At 40.9% G+C, this 23610-nt stretch overlaps 1 protein-coding gene across 3 annotated transcripts in view; it reads right to left on the reverse strand.

The window, feature by feature from the left end:
- LOC140483790 (xanthine dehydrogenase-like) overlaps nt 1–23610 on the reverse strand; it is a 173386-nt gene that overhangs the window by 69382 nt on the left and 80394 nt on the right. For all 3 annotated transcript variants that reach the window (XM_072582379.1, XM_072582357.1, XM_072582368.1), the window contains exons 10-16: nt 18751–18918; nt 14324–14401; nt 10354–10531; nt 8876–8979; nt 7994–8155; nt 682–825; nt 422–545 (exon numbers count right to left, since the gene is read on the reverse strand). In XM_072582379.1, coding sequence (XP_072438480.1) covers nt 422–545; nt 682–825; nt 7994–8155; nt 8876–8979; nt 10354–10531; nt 14324–14401; nt 18751–18918 — 958 coding nt within the window. The remainder of the gene's footprint in view (nt 1–421; nt 546–681; nt 826–7993; nt 8156–8875; nt 8980–10353; nt 10532–14323; nt 14402–18750; nt 18919–23610) is intronic.

Here is a 23610-nt window from a genome sequence, read left to right on the forward strand (position 1 = left end):
TCTTCTTTTTCATTGTTTCCCATTGTTTCATACTGAAAGTTGAGATCTCCTCTTCTCAGTTAACAAAGTGAACTAGGGTATTCAATGCTGCCTCCAAGAACCTAGCTACTTAGATAGTTTAATCCTTTCACAGCATTTCATTACTGTGTACATGCCTTTTAAAAAAATGTTGGCTGCCTTTCAGCAAATAAATCATGCCCAATTTCTCATTTTGCCGAACAGACACACAATAAATGTACTGTTTGCAAATGTGGCCCACTGTAACAGGTGGACAGCACCAGTCTTAAATGGTCCATAATCACGTGAATAGACAGGCACAGTACACTCACTGCCTCCTCTGTATTTATTTTCAGGCACAATTAGATTTCTAAGAATTGAATTTGATAAAGTTCGGATTTGTACTTTTTTCCAATTGCATTACCTCCAATGCATAATGCGATTGGCTGCCCAGCATACAGAACAGGACCACTGCTTAAAATCTCTTCAACCTCAAAAGGTGGAGGCATAAATGTATTAGATCCAGGTATGTCCTTTGCTAAGATTACCTATGATTTGAAATAGATGAGATTAATTAATTCAAAGCTTAACATAGATATTTTGGGCATTGTTTTGTTCATATATACAATGCCAAACCGACAGCATTGGAAAACAGTGCACTCACCAATTCTATTTACTACTTACCTTGACAGCGCCAAACCATCTCTCAGCCACTGAAATGTCAATGTGACTGATAGTTGCATTTCCCACTTTGCTCAGACAAAATGCTGAAAATAACTCATTATGTCGAGGGAATATGTCATTGATGTAAAGTAGTTCACCGGTGGTCTGGATGTAAGAAAAAGGAAATGCATGCTTAAACTTACTCCATCATTCAAAGGACTATGGCAATGCTTTTCACAGTTACAACTGCATCTTCTGTTCCATTGACCATGCTTTGAGAAGTGTTGATTACTGATTGCTCACGCAATGACCATGCTGAATTTCCTAAAATTTTCCTCATTTATCTATTAACTTCTGGCATATTCCTCAGAGGTCACTTGTTGAGTGAGGCAAGGAAGGACATAGTAGAGGTGCTGCAAAAATACTTAATTTACTCTCTGGACACAGAGCAGTGCAGGAAGCCTAGGGGAGAGCTAAAGTGGTGCCATTATGAGAGCAGGGAGCAAGGGACAAACCAGGAAACAACAGGCCAGTCATTCCAACATCATTGCTATGCAAAGTATTGGAATTAATTCTGATGAACAGAATTAATCTGCGTTTGGAGAGGCAGATCCAACCAGGGACAGTCAACAAGGTTTAATAAGAGGAGTTTGTGTCTGACTAACTTGATTGACGTTTTCGAATGTGTATTCTATTTGAACAGCAAGGCATAATAAGGTCCTGTATGGAAGACTGATAGTAAAGGCAAGAACCTATAGAATCCAAAGAAATTTGGCAAATTGGATCAACAATTGGCTGAATGACAGGAAGCAGAGGGTCGAGGAGTGTGTTTCTTACTGGACATGTGTCCTATTGAGGTCAGCATTGGGATCTTTGGCTGTTTGCAGTTTGTACAATTGATTTAGATTTGAATGTAGGAGGGTTGATCAGGAAATTGGCAAATAATCCAAAAATTGGTGGGATGGTAATTAGTGAGGAGGATAGCCTTAGATCAAAATGATATAGATGGGCTGGTCAGATGGGCTGATCAGTAGCAAATGGAATTCAATCTGGATAAATGTGAGGTGATGCACTTGGGTAGGACAAACAAGACAACGTAACATACAATGAACACTAAGAACCTGAAAAGCACTGAGAATCAGAGGGACTGTGGTGTGCACTTAGATTAAATCTTTAAGTTATCAGGTGAGGTGGATAAAATAGTTAAGAAGGCATTTCTATTCTTGTCTTTATTATCTGAGGCACTGTGTTTAAGAGCATGGAGATTATGCTGGAACCTTATAAAATGCTTGTTAGGCCACAGTTAAAGTATTGTGTGTAGTTCTGGAATCCATATCAGAAAGGGATGTGATAATGCTGGATGCAGATGAAATTTACCAGGATGTGACCTGGGCTGGTGAGTTTCAGTTAATAAGAGAGATTAGACAGATTAGGATTGCTTTCCTACAGCACAAGAGTTTGAGAGGAATGTGATTGAGATGTATAAAATTATGAGGGCCATAGTGTGGTTATGCTATAGCTTTAACAGTTATTTTGTCCTTTTTTTTGAAGAGAGGTTATAAGGCAGAAGTGCCAAGCAATCTATCAAAACCACAAGAATAAACAGCTTATGAGACCTTGAGTTTTTTTTAAAAAGTTAGACAATAGAAGCAGCCTGCCTGGGTGTGGCCAGCTCTCACGAACCAGGATTTCTAGTTTTTATAGTGTTTTGGCAGCACAGTCATGATAGGCTGAAGGGCCTCTTCTCTTTCTGTATGATTCCATCCTGAACAAATCTCCTCGATGATGTTTGACTTGTTTCAATAGTGAGTGTGGTGTTTTCATAGTGTGATGATGCTGCTCCTTTAGCAAGGTAATGCTGTCCTTGGCCTTTTATCAGTGAGGTCATAAAAGCTGCAATTCCGAAAGGTCTAGGTCTGAAGGGTTTTAGGCCAATTTGTTTATAGCTAACAGATACTGCCTCAGGCAAAAGATTTTCAAGTTTCTTTTTAAAACCTTGGACAATGAAAGGGGAATGGTCAATTCTCCCAATTCCATTCTTTTTTGGTTTGGTTTGGTTTGGGTTTTGTTGAGTGTGTGGTGTTGGAAAAGCACAGCAGGTTAGGCAGTATCTGAAGAGCAGGAAAATCAACTTTTCAGGCAAAAGCCCTTCATCAGGAATGAGGTTGGGAGCCTCAGGGTGGAGAGACAAATGGAAGGGGGTGGTGGGGCTGGGTGGGAAGGTAGTGTGAGTGCAATAAGTGGACGGAAGTGGGGGTGAAGGTGATAGGTTGGAGGGAGGGTAGAGCAGACCGGTGGGAAGGAAGATGGATAGATGGGACAGGTCATGAGGGCAGTACTGAGTTGGAAGGTTGGAACTGGGACAAGGTGGGGGAAGGGGAAATGAGGAAACTGGTGAAACTGGTTCATCTGGATGGCCTGGTGGCTCAGTGGTTAGCACTGCTACCTCACAGCGCCAGGGACCCGAGTTCAATTTCCACCTTGGGCGACTGTCTGTGTAGAGTTTGCATATTCTCCCTGTGTCTGCGTGGGTTTCCTTCAGGTGCTCCGGTTTCCTCCCACAATCCAAAGATGTGCCTGTGAGATGAATTGGCCATGCTAAATTGCCCATAATGTCAGGTGCATTAGTCAGGGGTAAATATAGAGTAGAGGAATGGGTCTGTGTGGGTTACTCTTCGTAGGGTTGGTGTGGACTTACTGGGCTGAAGGGCCTGTTTCCATACTGTAGGGAATCTAAAGTAATCTAATCTAATCTTCCTTCCCACCCATCCACTCCATCCTCACCTCCAACCTATCACTTTTACCCCCACCTCCATCCACCTATTACACTCTCAGCTATCTTCCCCAAGCCCCAACCCCTCCCATTTATCTCTCTACCCCAAGGCTCTCAGCCTCATTCCCAATGAAACGTTGATTTTCCTGCTTCTCGGATGCTGCTTGACACGCTGCACTTTTTTAGCGCCACGCTCTCAACTCTAATCTCCAGCAACTGCAGTCCTCACTTTCACCCTTGGTTTGGTTTTTAATAGTCTAGCTGTTCATTGAAAGCAGTCAGTCAGATTGTGAAGTTGCTGGACCCTAAGAAGCAGGTCCATACTGATCCTCCCTCACTCTGACATCTCTCCTGTAAAACCCTATGTTTGATTTTATCTTTTTTTGGCAAGCAGAGTTTATGGGGATTGTTGCAAATATTGGAACAGCATCATTAGGTTGGGATAATCTGCTGGGTTTTCAGATGGGCTAAGTTATTCTATATTCTGTTCTCTTTTGTTTGTATTTCATTCGGTAAACTTGTAAATAAATTCTGTTTGTTTAAAACCAGCTACACCTCTCCTGGAATATCGACTTACAAACAACAAGCAAAGTTAGGCTCCTCCCTTAAAATAGTTTGAGAGGGTCTGGCCTGATTCATAAAAATAGGTCTGGAAAGACATGCAGGTTTAGAGCTTTCTTAACCCCATAAATAATCTGACAAGCATTTTTGAAAGTGACTCTTGAACTCTGCTGACTAACTTCTTTCATTTTCTGACAGGTCTTTCTGCTTAAAAGAGACAATTCTTGATATTGTAGAACATGCAATGTCTCTAATTTCTGCTTTCCTTTGCATCTTTCCTTTGATTTCAACTTCAATTATTCCTCAACCATGTAATTGGGTTTCTGTCAGTTTTTGGTTTGGAGCAGATGGGTTATGAGCAGGAGTAAGTGACTTAGCCCCCTGAGTCTGCTCCACTATTCAACATGGTCACGACTGATCTGATTACTCCACATTCTCACTGAACCCCAATAGCCTTTCACCACCAAGCCTGCCCCACCCCCTTTGTGTATCAGGAATCCATCTACTGCTGCATTAAAAATATTCAAGGTCTGCCTCCACCATATTTTGTGGATGAGAGCTCCAAAGACTCAAAGTCTTCTGAGAGGATTAAAAGTGAGGATGTTCTGACAGGATGTTTTGTGTTTCATGCATACTTAAAAACATAGAAAATAGCAGCAATAATAAGCAAAACAGCCTTCGAGAATGCTCTGCCATTTATTATGATAATGGCTCAACATCCAATCCTGCTTTTCCCTCATATCCTTTGACTCCCTTAACCTCAAATGCTCTGTCCAACTCCTTCTTGAAATAATACAGTATTTTGGCCTCAGCAACATTACATAGCAGGGAATTCCACAGGCTCACATCTCTTTGAATGAAGGAATGTATTCTCATCTCAATCTTAAATAGTTTCCCGTGTATCCTTAGATTGTGACCACTGATTCTGGACACCCTAGTTATTAAGAAAGTCCTTCCTGCACTTACCCTGTCACGTTCTGTTAGGATTTTATAAATTTCTATGGATTCCACTCAATCTTCTGAATGCCAGCAAACAAAATCCTAAACAATTCAACCTCTCTTCACACATCAGTCCTACCATTCCAAGAATCAGGGTGATGAAACTTTATTGCACTCCCTTTGTAGCAAGACCGTCCTTCCTCAGATAAGGAGACCAAAACTGCACACAATGCTCCAGGTGTGGTCTCACCAGGCCCCTGGATAAGTTCAGCAAGATATTCCTGCTCCTGCACTTGAATCCTCTCACTCTGAAGGCCAACATATCATTTGCTTTCTTGATCACATGCTGCACCTGCATGCTGGCCTTCATGATTGGTGGACAAAGACACCCAGGGATCATTGCACATACCGCGTTCTTAATCTATAGTCATTCTGATGATAATTAGCCTTACTGCTTTTACTTCTAAAGTAGATAACCTCGCTTTTGTCTCCAATATACTGCATCTACTATGCATTTGACCATTCACTCAGCTTGTCCAAATTACATTGAAGCAGCTCTGTGTCCTCCTCACATTTACCATCTCACTCAGCTTAGTGCCACGTGGAAACTTGAAGATATTACATTTAGTTTCCTCATCTAAATCGTTAATATATGTTATGAAATAGCTAAGGTCCTAGGACTAATTCCTGTGGCGCGCCATTCTGAAAAACAACAGTTTATTCCTACTTTTCGTTCCTGGTTTTCTATCCATATCAGTGCACCACCTCCAATCCCATGTACTATAATGTTACACATTAATCTCTAATGTGAACTTTTGTAAAATTCAGATAAATGACATTCAGTGGGTCCCCTCACCAACACTATGAGGGCATCCAGGTATCTTTGTATCTTAGAGCCCTGCAATCCTGCTCCATGTAGATAAAATGCTTGCTTTTTATTCTTCCTGCCAAATGGAACATGTCACGATCCTAGCTGATGTTTCTACTGGGCAAGTCAAATCCCAAACTAAAACCTGGACCAGGTCAGAATTCAGACGACACCAGGTTGTAGGCCAACAGGTTTATTTGAAATCACAAGCTTTGATGAAGGGGCAACACTCCAAAAGCTTGTGATTTCAAATAGACCTGCCAGACTATAATCTGGCATCGTCTGAATTCTGACCTTGTCCACCCACAGTCCAACACCGGCACCTCTAAAATCTGTCTTGTTCTTTAAAAAACAAACAGTGGTCTTTCACTCAAACGTAAGCAAGTTATGCTGCAGATTTGGTTGTAACAAATTGAACACAAAGTAGAACAAACCAAGCTATTCATAAACCCATAACTTGACAATTTTCAAAAAATATGGTGAATCAAAATCCACCTATTTCAATACTTTTACTTTGATATGTCTTTCCAAAATTTCTAACTTTCTTGCAATGAATACAATCTATAGGACACCTGTGAGATTTTTTGCCATCAGATTTCTTCCAGCGTTTTATCTTGCATTTTGCATTTTCCTACCAGTTGTCTCTTATTTTCTGGGGTTCTTTCACTGTTTTATATTTAAGCAAACGTACGGTCATTGGAATTTTTCTGACCCAAGCATTTTCTGCACTTCTAAGGATTGCTTTCTTGTGTTTCTGGACTTGTGCTTTGCTAACTGACCATATTGCTTCCTATAAGACAAAGTCTTTCTTATTCTGCAAGAATTCCCCTGAAGAAAGGAGCTAGTTCAGACCAGTTAGGAAATAGGTTACCTTAGTGTAAGTATTTTAGTTACAAACTTACAAAGGACTGACAAAGGTTAGAACCTTGAGGAGTTTGTTGAAACTAAGCAAATTTACTCTTAGCTGTGCGAATAATTAAGAAAAAGTCTATCAAGCACTCAAGATCAGGATCTGAAAGTCAAATTTATAAATGTGACAGAGAAGGAAATACTTCCTGTCTGGTATTTCACAACTTTAAAGAGACAGTATTGAAATAGATGGAATATTGTTTTGCCATGTGTTTTTGAAATATGTTGTATGTGAATAGGTTGGTTTATTCTACTTCATGTTTAATTCTTTTGTGTACTAAACCTCAGTTTTATTATTAAAACCAAATCTGCAGCATTGCTTGCTCATGGTTGAGTGAAAAACTACTATGTTAATTTTAAGAAACACATGATAGGTATTCTGCAACACTGCCAACAGTGTGATCTCTTATTAATTCTGATCTTAACTTTCCATTTCCAAATCATTCATCCAGCCTGCAAAGATCATGAATAAATGTATTTATTAGTTCACCAGTGTTGAATTGGGCCCTTTCTAAAATCTTGCTGGTTTGCAAGTTGAAAGCTTGAGAGTTATCAAAGGCTTTTAAAATGTCTTCAAATTTATCTCATGTTTCATTGATATTTTGTCTTGCAATTCTATCGTATGCTTTTGCTCCTATGAAATAACTTAATAGGTTGACTTCAGACTTGCTGTCTATCATTGAAACAATTAAATACGTTAAAAATCTTTTCATTCGAAGTGCCCAGTTCTGGTTAGAATTTGATCCTTCCCTGTCCCGTTCCGGTGAAGTAAGTTCAAGCTCCATGGCTGTGCTGTTCTGGTGAAGTAAATTCAAGTTCCATGGCTATTCCTAATCTTGCTAGATAGTTTGCTACTGTATTTCAGTAAAGGAAGCCTCCTCACACTGCTCAGCCTCATATTGACTCTCACTATGGTCAGTTTTCTCCCTTTGAAGAATCTTTCTGCTGGATCAGGTATTTGAATTTTAAAGCTTGAAAAATGCTTGTATGGTGCTTTACTTTGAAATAATATAGTATCTTTTACACTCACCATCCCTTGGGTATCAGGAATTTGCAGACATTGTTCAGTTTTGTTTTTCTCTTCTCCCTCATGTGGAATGGTTTTAATAACAGATCAGAGATGCTTTAAATCTATGGATTTCAATCCCATATCTCCAGTATATTAGACTAGGGTTCTGGATTATCCATTCAGTGAAAATACCATTATACCACCTAATGTTATCTGAATTTGTGCCATGTACATAAATCAATAGGACCAAACAGGAGACAAATCAAATTCTTACCTGCTTGTAGGCCCCTAATTTTGGCATAGGCTCTGTCAAAGGATAGTCTTCTGGTTTGCTGCTGAATGTTTGTTTTCCTGAGGATATAGGACGATTCAAAGAATATATGGCACTCCGATTGTAGGGTGAAACATATCTTTCACCCAGCAAAAATAGGAAAAACTGATCAAAGAAAGTTCAAAAGAAAGATTAATTTATTAATCAGTAAACTAGAACTAAAAGTTAGCAGTGCTAAGTCTTTTAGATTTTCGGGGTTAACATTGGTTTAAGCCAGCAGAACTGAATATTTTCAGAGCAACTGTACAAAGTCTTATTGGAGACTTGTTTCCTGGTCTCACTCATATTCTTACTTAGTTTGAAATTAATTTTGGTAGAGACCAATTTAATCTTCATAATGTTTGAAATCCACCTGCTAAAAACTGATCAATGATTGGAAACTGCTAAAAAAAATCAAATCATTGGGAACTTGAAAACATATCACACCGATCTTTTACCTTTGAAGTTTGCATTGAATGCCACTCAATGTAACCCTGAGTAGATGAATGAAGACAATTTGTCTTCTACTGAAGTAGACATTTTACCAAATTTCACCGTGTAGTAATTAAGTTTGAACACGTTCACCGATATTCCTTTTCCTTAAAGTCTGGTGTCTCCATGATCAAAGCAACCAATCCTGACTGATTCAGAAGAAGCTAAGTTCAAACCTAAAATTTATCTGGTTTGTATCACCAATGATAGGCTCTGTGATGTGTTTAAATAATGATCCATTAATCTTTCTTCCTACTCACCTCTGCTTTTCCTCCTTCCACAAATTACTTCAGTTTTTACAACCAATATTGACAACAAGGAACATTTTTAAAAGTGTTTTTAAGAGTTACTCACCTTATAGAAAAGCCCAAGTGCCAGAGATTGCCTGTATTCTGCTCTTGCAACTAGTGGATCACTGTCATCAGGAATTACCTCCTTTGCAAGTATTGCCAAGGCACCTACAACCATCATTTTTAGTAATTAATGACTAGACAAATTTATCCCCAATATACAAAACACTTATATTCTGCCTTGTAACTGATATCTAACTATTTATCAAAACATAACTTAGCAATTAAAGATTTATAATGATCAATCTCCTGCAGTATCAAGGGAGAGAGAGAGAGAGAGAGAGAGAGAGAGAGAGCAAATGGGAAAGGAGGTAAGGGAAGAGGAGAAGGCAGAAATGAGAAAGATGTGGGAGGCAGCAGCATGGGGAGATGGAGGAGAGGGTGGAGGAAAAGCAAGGAAGACAAGAGGCAAGTAGCAGATATGGGGAGGCAAATGGAAGAAATAAAGAACGAATAAGAGAGGGAGGAAAACGATTGAGGAGGGGAAGGAGATGTGAGATGAGGGGAATGATAATTACAGGTGGGGTTATGTGGAGTATGGGGAATGTGTTCTGGAGAGAAGCCGCAAGGTTATAAGGGGCAGAAGAAAGATTAGGAAGGGACAGAGAAGAATCACAAATAGAGAGGAAAGGCTTGGAAATAGGGAGATAAGGAAAAAAAAGGGTGAGATGGGAGATTTAAGGGAAAGAGAGGGGAGGGATAGAAAGAGGATCATTGGGTTTTTTTTACATCAATGAAGATTGAGGGCACTTCATTTTAATATCATCCCAAGAGAGGCTGGCTCTGAGTTAGCTAAAGCCAATCAGTTGTACATCTGTAGATAAAGTAGCCAATTTGTTATTTAGACAGAATGTTGGTGGAGCCAAGACACATCAGAATTAATAGTCTTGCCCTCAACCGAATATGAAGATATGTTTTGTGGAGAATGAGTAAGCTCATGAGTAAAGACCACTTATAGGTGTTTTTTTGTCAGGTTGACACTTCCATTTTCCATAAGAACCATGCTTCTTATTAATGCTAATTCTATGCAGTTCTATGCAGACACTCGTTCACTGAAGACATTGTTGAAATTTTTTATTGAAGTCGCTTGAGGTGAGAAAGGACACTTTCATCCCAACACCCCAAACTAAGTTCTGAAATTGCAGCAAAAGAGCATCATCCAGTCCTCCTACATCATGGCTTCCAAATCAAATTCCTGCCCCCTTTAATTTTCAGCTTCAGTACACATGATAATAGGCAGCAAATTTCAGTGACAAGGAATGCCATTTACAGCTGACTCCAAAAGCGTCCCCACAAGGATTTGGTCACCTCTCAAGTGCCAATTTCTTCTGTTCTGACATCGCTTAAATTTGCTGTTTCATTTCATGATTCTTTGCGAGTGTTTTGTGAGGTATAAAATGTACCAGGCATAGAACCAATATGATGCAACTGATCTTTTGATTTTCAATTTCCATGTATGCCTAACCAGAATCATAGACTTACCTTGCAAAGTCTCATCAGAAGTGATGTCCTTGCCTTGGAGGTATTTTTCCGTGTTAGAAGCGTGAATGAAATTGTCACTGATTCCACCGTATATCATTGAGATAGATTCCACTGACTTAATACCAAACCAAGGTTTCAGTTGCACCCGAAATGCAGCACACACATAAGATTGGGAATTCTATGTTACAGAAATGGAAAGGCAGTATGAGAGATGTAATAAATTATTTGCATAGAAATGTTTCTAAATTTCATTTCTAAGCCACCAGAGGAGGACATGAGTGATAAAAGATAGCATGTCTTCTTGGCAAAAAAAAAATTAGGTAATATATCGAATTGTGGTTGCTAGCAGTTCATTAAGTTTTGAGGGAAAATTCTTTTATTATCTGAACCCTGAACTTATACTCACTTATTTAATGGTAAATATCGACAATGGACTTTTGTTATAGGAGCACCATAATATAATAATTATGTTTCAAGTCTTTTAGTTTGAAACATGTTGCCTTTTAGGTTTCCTCCCATCAGAATAACCTTTGTTTATTTTTAAGGGATCCACTTTGAACAAGCTTAGTTTCTCGCAGGGCTACAGTGTTGAGGAAAAAGGCATTAGTGATGACATATAGAATCATTTACAGTGTAGAAACAGGCCATTTGGCTCATTGAGTTCACACTGGTCCTCAAAAGAGCATCCCAACCAGACCCAACCCCTTATTCTATCCTTGTAACCCGACATTTCCCATGGCTAATCCACCTAGCCCACACATTCCTGGATACTATGGGCAATTGAGTATGTCCAATCCACCTAACCAGCACACCTTTGAACTGTAGGAGGAAACCAATGCACCTGGAGGAAACTCACGCAGACATGGGGAGAATGTGCAAACTCCACACAGACATTTGTCCAATGGTGGAATCAAACCTGGGTCCCTGGAGCTGTGAGGCAGCAGTGCTAACCACTGAGTGGCCCGGCAGACCTGGATTTTCCTTGGGCTAGACAGTCATTATACCAGCATTGATAGGAGTTGAAAGGGACTGTTGGAGAGGTCATGGTGAATCATTGTGTTACTTTGTAGTTGTGTTGTTTTGCTCCTTTAAGGAAGTGGATGCCGTGACTTGTCACAGGCGCTTGGGGAGGTCGTCTAGGATTCACTGTGGAGCTTAGTAGGTGCACAATAAAGCATTACCTGTTCTAGTTTACTCTCTATTTACTTTGTGTTCTGTTTATGGTTCTGGTGAGCCACAATTATAATTCATTGCAGTGCATCTTTTAGATAACACACAATACTACCACCAGAGGGAGTGAATACTGGAGGTGTTAAGATGAAATGTCAGTTAAGTGGGCTACATATCTTGGGAGTTGTCAAATATCTTGAGTGTTGTTAAAGCTTCATTCATCCAGGCAATTGGGGGCTATTCCATTACACTCCTGTCAAATGCCTTGCATATGTTGAACAGACTTGAGGAGTCAGGAGATGAGTTAGCTGCCACAGAATTCATAGCCAATAACCTGGCCATGAAGCCACAACGTTCATATGGCCTGTCCAGTTCAATTTGTGCTCAATTGTAACCCCAAGCATATTGATATTGGGGGAATCCAGTAATAGTAATGCCACTGAATATAAAGGAGTGATGGTTGCAGATGGTCATTACCTTGTGTAGCACAAATGTAACTTACTGCTTAACAGCACAAATCAGAAGGTTATCCAAGTCGTGCTACATTTGGACTTAGTGCTTCAGTATCTGAGGAGTCTTAAATGGTGTTAAGTATTTTGCAACCAATGGAATACGTTCTTTACCTCTGATCTTATGATGGAAAGAAGGACACTGATGAAGCAGTTTAAGATGATTGGCCCCAGAATGCTAACCTGAAGAACTTCTGCTGTGCTGCTGTGCGGCTGAGAGGAATGACCTCCAACAAACACAAAAATCTACCTCTGTGTTAGGTATAACTCTAGCCAGTGGAGAGTTCTCCCCATACTGTCAAAGATTCCAGTTCTGCTAAGGCTCCTCGATGATACGCTCAGTCAAATTGTATCAAGAAATCATAGGCAGTCACCTTCACTTCCCTCTTGAATTCAGCTCTTTTATCCATGTTTAAATCAAGGGTGTAATGAGGTTGGGAGCTGAGTGGACCTAGTGGAACCCAAACTATATACCTAGTGTAAACTATGTTGAGTAACTGCTGTTTTATAGTATCACTGTTTTATCACTTAATTGATGGATGGAAGTAGACTGGAGGGTTGGGAACCGGTCTGACCGCAATGGTCCTGCTTTTTCTATATGGACTATTTTCCACATTGGTTGGCAGATGCTAGTGTTGTAGCTGTACTGGAGAAAACATGCTCAGGTCACGCAAAATCTGGAGTATGACAATCTAGTACTATTGTGAGAATGTTGTCAGAGCCCATAGTCTTTGCAGCATCCAGTGCATTCTGATTTTTGATATCACGTTCTGTAGTTTGAATCGGCTGAAGGCTTGCATCCGAAATACAGGCAACTTCATGAAGAGGCGAGATGAATTAAACACCCGCTGAAGGTGGTTGCAAACTCTTCAGTGTTATCTTTTGCATTGTTACGTTTGACTGTCCTGTCATGGAGGATGGGAATATTTGTGAAGTCTTTTACTCCTCTAGTGAGTTTAATTTGCTACCGCTGGTCATGACTGGACATGGCAGGACTGTACAACTTAGATCTGATCCTTTGATTGTGAGATCACTTGGCTCTGTCTATGCTGTTTTGTTGACACTGCTTGGCTCACAAGTAGTCCTGCATTGTGGCCTCACCAAGTTGACACCTCATTATTCAGTATGTTTGTGTTGCACCTGGCGTTACTCTCCTACACTCATATTTGAACCAGGCTTGATTCCCGGCTTGATAGTAATGATAAAGTGCCATACCATGAAGTTATAAATTGTGGTTGGGTACAATTCTGCCACTGCTGATAGATCACAGCATCTCATGGTTACCCAGACTGGAGTTGTTGGATCTGTTTGAAATTTATCCCATCCCCCAGTATGACAGCAGCACCACACAACACGATGGAGAGTATCCTCAGTATGAAGGTGGCATTTTGTCTCCACAAGAGTTGTGTGGTGATCAGTCCTACCAATACTGTTATGGATAGTTGCCTATGCAATAATTGGACTGGGTAGGATGAGGGCAAATCCATTGCTCCTTCTTGTTACTTGTCACATCACCTGTTGCAGGCCCAGCCTAGCAGGCATGTCCCTTAGGACGCAGCCATCCACAAAAATGGAACAGGCTGTCATCAATGAGTTTTTAGCTCTGTTTGAGCAACTTTTCCAACAAAACTAATAGATGTTCCAATGCTACAAAATTTCACAAGAGCAAGGACTATTCAGGCTCATCTTTGGGTTGATGGACTTAGTGGCAATGATAGGGCTGGAATTGCACAGAATATATCTGGTAAAACATTTGCTTACTTGCTGCTTGTCACTGTCCCCATAAATAACTAGCTCAGAAAGTAGTGAATTATTGAGCCACCCTTGATAATGAACCTGAAATCACTCCTTTCCACCTTGTTCTTTCTTGCTGAGACTGAATTAGAATACACCCATTTTTGTAACAGTCTGAAAGACATATGATTATTTCCATAGTGCAATTGTGCATGAATAATAGAGAGCACTCATAAACTGCTGAATTTCAATACACCAAACTATATTTCTATGGCCCAAGAGAATGAGAAGTGATTGGCTGGTATAGCTAGAAAATGTTTCAGCGTTGTTTGCAATGGTTTAAATATAATTCATATGATAACCAACAAACTCTCCCCCTCTCTGCCAACAATATTTAATTTATGCTGGGACACCACTGTTCTCTTTATCGGGAGGCTGCAATGAATTATTCGATTTTATTTTACTCAAATCCATCTGACTTCAACTCGTTTCGACCCTAGACCATTTTACTAATTCAATACGCTGAGACCAGTAAACCAAAATAAATATCCATTTACCTGTGTTTGGGGCATAACTTTATAGCTGTTCATCATTTCATTCTCTTTCAGCTTTGGAATTTCCACATCCAAAAGAACCTTAACAAAAAACAGAAGTTTATAAATTAAATTTGTCATTTGACGAGATAACTCTGTCTGTATGCTTTACTTTATAGTTTTAACTACTAACAGATAGGAGTGTGATTGAATCAAATATGAATTAAATTATTTAAAGTGTGAATAATGAAAACAGAGAAATATGCCAACTTCTCTTGATCTACACTTTCTTGGTTCAATTTTCTAACTACAGAGGAACCTTGATTAGCTGGCATTCAATTATCCGAATTTCGGATTATCCAAACAAGATCACAAGGTCCCGATGCTTGGCTAAACTATGCTATCTGGCATTCGATTACCCAACATTCAATTAACTAAATAAAACACTCCCTGCCTGTGTCCTTCGGATAATCGAGGTTCCTTTGTATTTCATGAGATTTAAAAGCAGAAGATCATTCCTCCCTTTCAACCAGTTCCACTGTTCAGTAACTACTTTGGAATTAGAACCAGTCTGACTTGAGGATGGAATACAGACAGACTCTAACCTCACACCTTTAATGCAGTTTCTGAGCTGAGATGTCACCTTTTCTAATAAAACCTTAAGTTATCTCAGGAATGTGACTTGAAAGAAGTTCTGGGATTTACATATTGATTGAATCAAAACCTGCAACCCATTCTAAGTGATTCAGGCTGAACAGCAATTTAAGTTTGTTCAATACATCGTATCAGTTGTATGACACTTTGATCTTTTGATATAAATTCTGTGTTCCTATGATCCTGCCCCACTAGCTACTTGACGAAGGAGCAGCACTCTGAAAGCTAGTGCTTTCAAATAAACCTGTTGGATATAACCTGGTGTTGTGTGATTTTTAACTTTGTCCACCCTCGTCCAACACCGGCACCTCCACATTGGAGTAACATCCTGACTGTTCTTGCGCCTCAGGCACAGCTTCCTGCATTTCATTTTTATTCCTTGAGTGCCTCAGTATGTAAAAATCTATTAGCTTCTGAATTGTAAAACCTAATGACTATGCTGAGAAAATTCTGACATTTAAAGAAATGCATGAAATAAATGTAAGATATGTTGTTTGTTTCCAAAATTATATTACTACATAGCAAATTATAGTGAATGACTTTAGATATTATATTAGTTGCAATATTGTCACTGAAATCTTTCATCAAAAATAACTGTAAGACGTTCAGGATTACTGAAAAAAAAACATATTTTGTTGAATCTTTTTGTCTTGCACTCATGGGGCAATTAGGCTTCAGTTAAATTAATTATCAACTATCCTGTTACTAACATCAGAAGAACTTGACCCTAATCTTTGCTCCCAATGGGTCAGTTACACAGAGGAGGGAGATTTCTCAGCTCCGCAAGCTTGACCCAGATGAAACTGGCCTGGGAGGTCAGATTTTCATTTTATGGCAAAGTTCCCTGCAAGGTGGTCTAGAAGAACTCAGAATGAAAAAGAAGGCTGTTGGTTGCGGATCTGGGCTGGGTGCATGGCTTGCCTGTTTGGATCAGCACTGTGTGAAAGATTAACGAAATACCTGAATGAAAACAAAAACAGCCCTCACTCGTCACACTCACACACAATCTCTCCACGTCCCCTCCATGCTAACCTCTGTCATCTCACACCCAATGCCACCCTGTGCCCACTTATCGCTGCTGTATAGTAATCCCCATATACTCCATACAATCTCAAATGCTATACCCAAACTCTATGGACCTCCACAACCTCCAGACTAACACAGGTCCTGTATCCACCCTTTGGTCCTTCATAGACCTATGTCTATCTTACTGCCAACTCATGCTAACAAATGAACTTCAGAAAGTTTCTGACAAGATTTTGCATGGCAGACTAGTTAAGAAGCTAAGAGCTCGTGGGATCCAGTGCAATTTGAATCGAAAATCGGTTAGTGGCAGGAAGCAGAGGGTGATAGTTGAAGGTTATTTTCATGACTGGAAGCTTGTGTTTAGTGGCGCACCAGAGGGTTTGGTACTGCATTTCTTGTTATTTATTGTGTATATTAATGATCTAGACAAGAATGTTGGAGGCATGATCAATAAGTTTGCTGGTAACACAAAAAATGGCGGTGTGGTAAATAGCGAGGAAGAAAGCCTTGAACCAGAGGACAATATGATTGAGTTGGTCAGATGGCCTGAACCATGACAAAAAGAACTTAATCTTGAAAAGTGTGAAGTAATGTAGGGTTGCACAATGGCTCACTGGTTAGCACTGTTGTCTCACAGTACCACGGATGCAGGCTCGATTCCAGCCTTGGTGACTGTCTGTGTGGAGTTTGCATATAAGTGCAGGTTGTGTGGATAGGTCATGCTAAATTTTCCATAGTGTGCAGGCTAGTTCGGTTAGAAATGGTAAATTCAGGGTTATGAGGATAGTGTGGTGGGGTGGATGGGTCGGTGCAGACTTGATGGGCTGAATGGCCTCTATCTGCACTGTAGGGATTCTAATAAAGAAACACGTTTGGGAGAACGAAGAAGACAAGGGTGCACACATTGAATGGTTGGACTCTATGAAACATAAAGGATCAGAGTGACCTCAATGTACATTCTTGAAGGCAGCAGTACAGTAGATAACGTGGTTGAGAAGGCATGTGGGACACTTGCTTTTATTAATCAAAGCATTGAATTCAATTGTCTCTAGAATCTACAGATTATTTCTAATTTTTCTTCTGGAACAGATCGACTGAAGGGAAGCTGACTACAAAAGGAGAGCCAGTCACAGTTTCACCAGGGTAACATGCTGGCCCTATAAGAGAATCAGTGTGACAGATGGGGAACTTGGATCTTGTTATAGAGTTCAATTGGCACTGTGCAGGTGGAAGGAAGAATGGGTTTCAGTGCTGTTGGCATCATGAGGGCAGAAAAGGACAAGGCTCACAAGAGCGATGGGTGAGTTTCCTGTCCACGGAAGATTCAGATGACATTGAGAGCACAGCTGTCAGATTTTGGGCCCTCAGGCTACTGTTGGGCAACAGCATCTTTAGGAAGAGCAGAATCCCATGCATTAGAAAAGTATGGGGGTGGAACGAAGGACATGAAGACAAGAACGGCCAACCCTCAACACAGGATCTACCACCGAAGACAGATCTCCTGGAATTGATCAAAAAATCAGCTCCCCAGACTACAGCAACACTCAAGACAGATGGTCACTGACACATTTTCCCTTGTCACCGAAATTCTTTCACCTCACACAACTAACTCTAACGCTGACCACTGATTGTTGATGACCTGAGGATTTTGGAAATATTACAAACATGACTGCAACTCACTGTATATGCTGGTCAGTGATGTCTTTGTCAAAGTTGAGCAATACATTCACTTTGTGACAGATATGATCTAACAGAGTCTGAGGACAATGAGATTTTGCTCCATTGTTGGATTGTCTAAGGGTAGGGCTTCATGAATTGCCCCCATGTACTAAGAAAACACCTAGTGATCAGCCAATGATCAGCCAGTGAGATCAGTCAATAGGAAGTACTTCTAATTACCTAACATCCACCAGATCTGTGACCACAGAGACCTCCCAAAGTTGTGTAATTGTTTTCCAGACAGCTACAATGACTCTTTCAGCCTTCAAACTGTTTCTGATGTCAATTTCAACCCTCAAAGCATGTGGCAGAATCTCAGGGGTCAAGAAAAACTTAGCTACTGGCCCCTCCGTGAGATCTCCAGACAGAGGCATGGAGGTGATATACACCATGATAGCAGATCACTGGGACAATCATTGAGCAGGTTATTGGTTTCTGATACCTGGACCAGTTAGGTGGCTCCCTCCTGCAAGCATTTTAGTCATTGTGATGATCTGTCTGCATTGTCCATCATAAAAACAGAAACACTGCCCTCCAGAGAGGTGACAAGATTGAGAACAATGAGGACCTAGAGGAGATTGCTCATTCAGTGAAGCTGGGGGAAGTGTAGACTAGGACCTAAGGGCATAGCCTCAGACCGAAGGGTTAACTCTTTAAAACTAAGATGAGGAGGAATTTCTTCAGCCAGAGTGTGATGAATCTGTGGAACTCATTGCCACAGTAGGCTGAAGAGGCTAAATTATTGAATGTATTCAGAACAGAGATAGATAGGTTCTTGATTTGTAAGGTTACTGTTGGACTACAACCTGGTGTTGTGCTATTTTTAACTTTGTCCACCTCAGTCCAACACCGGCTCCTCCACATCCACAGATCGCCTGCCCTACTGCATTTTAACACCTTGCTTTATTCTTACCTCAGGCAGATGTTACATCTACTTCAACATTTAATTGCCTCAGTCTAGAACTTTTAAAAGGTTTGCTTGACAATGAATTGGTAGGTAACTAAATTTATAACTGAAAAACAAACTACTTAATCAGATCATAAAAACATACCTTTCCTTTCATATTGATATCAAGGAACTGCAGTGGTGTACAGATTTTCTTTCCACCTTTATATCCAATAGTCAACTTTGCACCAGCTGCTTCAAAGATCACAAGTATCTCAGAGTTAAACTCGCGATAGTACCACTTCATCATCAAATTTCCAGCCCAACCTGCAATCTGTCAAAAGAGAACGTAAAACATGCGCAGTTACATTTTTTTGTCATCATTTTCACCACCACTGGCACCAGTAAATGTATTTATCATTATCATCACTCATATTAAAAGTCTAGATCCCAATTAATTTCTTAAAGCTCCTAAGCAAAAACGCATGAATTCAATGAATGAGCAACATATAAGTGATAATGAAATGAAAATGGAGTTTTATCCTATTATCACTCATAAGTAAAGTTTGGTAAATTTTTGACAAGGGCGATATATGACATGCCAACAAATTTTTAATTGTTCAATTAACCAATTCATAGATTGAATTTGGACTTCTCACAGTCCATTACTCAGAGTTACTCATTAATATTGAAAATGAGATGATGAAAGATTAGAATACTTAAAAAAACTGTTTAAAACTGAGGACTATTGTTTTCTGCATCACGTTAAATCTCAAAACCAACTGAACTTCATTAACTAACGAACATTAAGAAAATCAAGTGAATCTGAACTCTATAATGTGCAAACTGAGGATGACTTCATTACAGAAAACAAAGAATTAGTATTTCTGATACAATTCATTGAAATGGTGCCAAATTTTGTTTGATAAATTTCCTGCAATGGCTACCTCGGGACATTTTACTCTACCTCTGTATAGGTTGTTGCACTGAAGTCAGCATTCCCAATTCTGGCCATGACAATATTTGTGCTAAATGAGATAATAATTGCTTTAAGTTCACTGTGTCCCTCGCAAATAGACTTCGAAAGAATATGTGAAACAAAAAGAGAAATTGCTGGCGAAATTCAGTAAATGTGGCAGTATCTATGAGATGAAAGCAGAGTTGATGCTTCAAATCCAGTGACTATTCACCAGAACAGTTGATGTTGGGGATGGGGAGGAGGAAGGGGCAAGTTGGAGATAGAGCGCAGAGAAAGGGGTAAGTGAACATGGAGAGTATGGATAGCAGGTCAGGTCAGAAGAAAAACTGAAAAAGTGATAATAAGAGTAAAGATTAGGAAAGGATGGGTGAGCTGTAATGAATGTAATGTGATAGTAGGCCTGGGAGTAGGTGAGGATGGGTGACTGGTCTAAAAGCAATCCATATTATAACAGAACTGAACAACAGATTACTGAACATAAAGTTAAGATGGTGTTTTACCACACCATCAACCAAACATAAAGTTCAGAGTGGGGTGCTGGAAAAGCACAGCAGATCAAGCAGCATCTGAGGAGCAGGAGAATCAACAGTTTGGGAATAAGCCCTTCCTGATGAAGGGCTTATTCCTGAAACGTCAATTCTCCTGCTCCTCGGATGCTGCCTGGCCTGCTGTAGTTTTCCAACACCCCATTCTCAACTCTGATCTCCAGCATCTGCAGTCCTCACTTTCTCCATAAATAATGTTCAGTCAATTTTTATCAAGGGTAGGTTAAAAAACATGAAAGGATGGAATCAGGCTCTAAAGTTATTCAATTGATGTTGAGATCGCAAGGCTGCAGGATGCTCAAGCAGAAAATGAGATGTTGTTCTTCAAGCTGGAACATTGCAGTGGGCCTGAGACAGAAATGTTAGGGTGGGAACAAGGTGGTGTGTTGAAGTCGGAGGCAACTGGAAGCTCGGGGTCAGAGTTGTGGACATAATGTAAATGTCCTTCAAATTGGTCACCAAGTCTGCATTTCACCTCCCCATTGTAGAAGTGACCATACTGTGAGCAGTGAATACAGTATAGAAAATTGAGTGAAATTCAGAAGCACTAGTGAGAAGTCTCTGAGGAGGATTCTGGGAGAACACCTTGACTGAGGAGGATTCTGGGAGAACATCTTGACTGAGGAGGATTCTGGGAGAACAGCATGACTGACAAGGGGATCGCAGAGAAAAGCTTGGCTGCTCAGGAACCAAGTTTGCAGGCTGAGTGAACAGTGCCCCGAAAGAGATAAAGTAGATCCCAGACCCTGACCGGGGACATTGGGGGAAATACGATGATCCAGAAGATAGTTCTCCCAGGACAAATCTGAGCTGAGAACGTGCATCATCAGAAGATCTTGACATCATTGTTGGAATGTACTTGTGAGCAGAGCTTGGAGGATCATCAGTTGAGCTGAGCTGCAGTTGTTGGATCTTTATGCTGTATTCTGCCTAATACTAACTCAGTAACCTGTCGACTAGAGCAATGGCCTCTAGTGGTGCCCGTGCCCCAGGCCAGGGAGTCCACAATTGAATGAAGGTGACTATGAAGAAAGTGGAAGAAGGATCGCCAGTTGATCATACTTCTTTGTGAAGAGAGTTCTCCTGGATAGCTGCAATTTCCAAATAGCAAATATTTTCTGTCTGCTGGATTTCCCCTGTGACAGCTATTTTGACATGACTTTCAAGAGTGTGAAATAATGTTAGTAGTTCCTGAAGGTATTTGAGGAGAAAGGAGGTGAGGGTCCCCTTTCTGTCCTGTCTGCTTCACCACTGTCCATTCTCCCTGCACAGAGGAGCCGGGTTGTTACAATCCACATACAACCCCCACATCCTGGCAGTAGAGGTCCTGACCTTCTTGGGAAGGTAAGTACTGCTCAAAGGAGGTAAAACTGATGTAGCAGACCCATTTGGAATGTGGAGCAGCAAGCAGCAGGTGACCCTGAAGGTCGATGCTAGTAGTCACATCCTCTGCCTGCCCTCCAGTTTCTCGATTGGAAGGAGGTGAGGCTACCTTACATATGCAGCACAGCCTAGTGTATGCCCAACTTATGGAAGGTCAGGGAGCATAGCAGCAGTTTGCAAAGTGACCCCCTGCAGGGCCTGCAAACAGGAGATCTGACAAAGGACTGTAAAAAGTCCAAGAGCTGAAACCTGTGTGAGATTAGATTAGATTAGATTAGATTAGTGAGGACGCAGGCCACTGTACAATGCCTGCCCAAAATGGCAGCGGTGTAGCACATACGCTCAGATGGCTGGAGACTGCTGCAAATCTCCTGCTGGAATGCAAAGGAGATCTGGAGGGAGATACAGTGATTTTTGTCAATGTTTGTTGTGAGCTCCTTTCTAATTCCCACCTATTGATTGAGACTGCATTTAGTGTAGAGCAGTTGATTTCAATTGCACCTGGAAGACCATCATTTTCATGAAAGCTATTCTTTGGTCTGCCCAAACCTGTTGGTCTTCCAGAGCAAGGAGCTGACCTTGACCGAGTGTTGTAGACTGGCTCATTCCAAGGTTCAGTACCACATGCTGAGGGACACACTAAAGCTTGGGGAAGCTGCTGCCAAGGTGCAGTGGGGAAAGACCACTGTCTGAGGTCTTTTTACCGAAGTCCAAGTGGGTCCCTTTTAAGTTATTGGACCCTCCCGGTTTCTCAAATACATGGAAGCATTATATATAAAGACTGGACAGAATCAAACTGCTGGAGTGACTACATCAGGGTGAGAGGAGAAAGATATAAAAGAGACCTAAGAGGCAACTTTTTCATGCAGAGGGTGGTACATGTATGGAATGAGCTGCCAGAGGAAGTGGTGGAGGCTGGTACAATTGCAACATTTAAGAGGCATTTAGATGGGTATATGAATAGGAAGGGTTTGGAGGGATATGGGCCGGGTGCTGGCTGGTGGGACTAGGTTGGGTTGGGATATCTGGTTGGCATGGACAGGTTGGACCAAAGGATCTGTTTCCGTGCTGTGCATCTCTATGACTCTATGACTCTATATGTATATAATGATTTTTTTTAATGAATAAAGTGTAGTTTTGAAGTAAAGAAAAATGTTCTCTGGAGTTCAAGTCTGTTAAGAATAGAGAGCAAGAGTGAGAAACCTGAGTTTGGTGACTACAGAGTAAGGTTGTGTCAACAGTTCCTAGATTGTTGTCTGTCATCGATAAGGTTCACAATGGCATGAGAACCTGGTCCCATGGAAGGCTCTTCCTGCAACATGTGAGAAAGCAGGGATATTTCCAGTGTCCACTGTAACTCCATATGCAGGAAAAGTCATAGAGCCATAGAGATGTACAGCACAGAAACAGACCCTTCAGTCCAACTCATCCATGCTGACCAGATATCCCAACCCAATCTAGTCCCACCTGCCAGCACCTGGCCCATATTCCTCCAAACTGCACGGTGGCTCAGTGGTTAGCACTGCTGCTTCATAGCACTTGGTTCCCAGGTTTGATTCCAGCTTCGGGTGACTGTCTAAGTGGAGTTTGTATATTCTCCCCGTGTCTGTGTAGGTTTCCTCCCACAGTGGAAAGATGTGCAGGTCAGGTGAGTTGGCCATGCTGAATTGCCCCATGGTTTTAGGTCAATTAGTCAGAGGGAAATGGGTCTGGGTGGGTTACTCTTCGGAGGGTTGGTATGGACTGGTTGGGCCGAAGGCCCTGTTTCCATACTGTAGGGAATCTAACCTAAAAACCCTTCCTATTCATAAACCCATCCAGATGCCTTTTAAATGTTACAATGATACTAGCCTCCACCACTTCCTCTGGCAGCTCATTCCATACACGTACACACTCTGCGCGAAAACGTTGCCCCTTAGTTCGCTTTTATATCTTTCCCCTCTCACCCTAAACCTATGCCCACTAGTTCTGGACTCCCTGACCTGAGGGAAAAGATTTTGTCTATTTATCCTATCCATGCCCCTCATTATTTTATAAACCTCAAGAAGGTCACCCCTCAGCCTCCGACGCTCCAGGGAAAACAGCCCCAGCCTGTTCAGCTTCTCCCTATAACTCAAAT

The sequence above is a fragment of the Chiloscyllium punctatum genome, chromosome 2, assembly GCF_047496795.1.
Source record: "Chiloscyllium punctatum isolate Juve2018m chromosome 2, sChiPun1.3, whole genome shotgun sequence".
NCBI classification, from domain to species: Eukaryota; Metazoa; Chordata; class Chondrichthyes; order Orectolobiformes; family Hemiscylliidae; genus Chiloscyllium; species Chiloscyllium punctatum.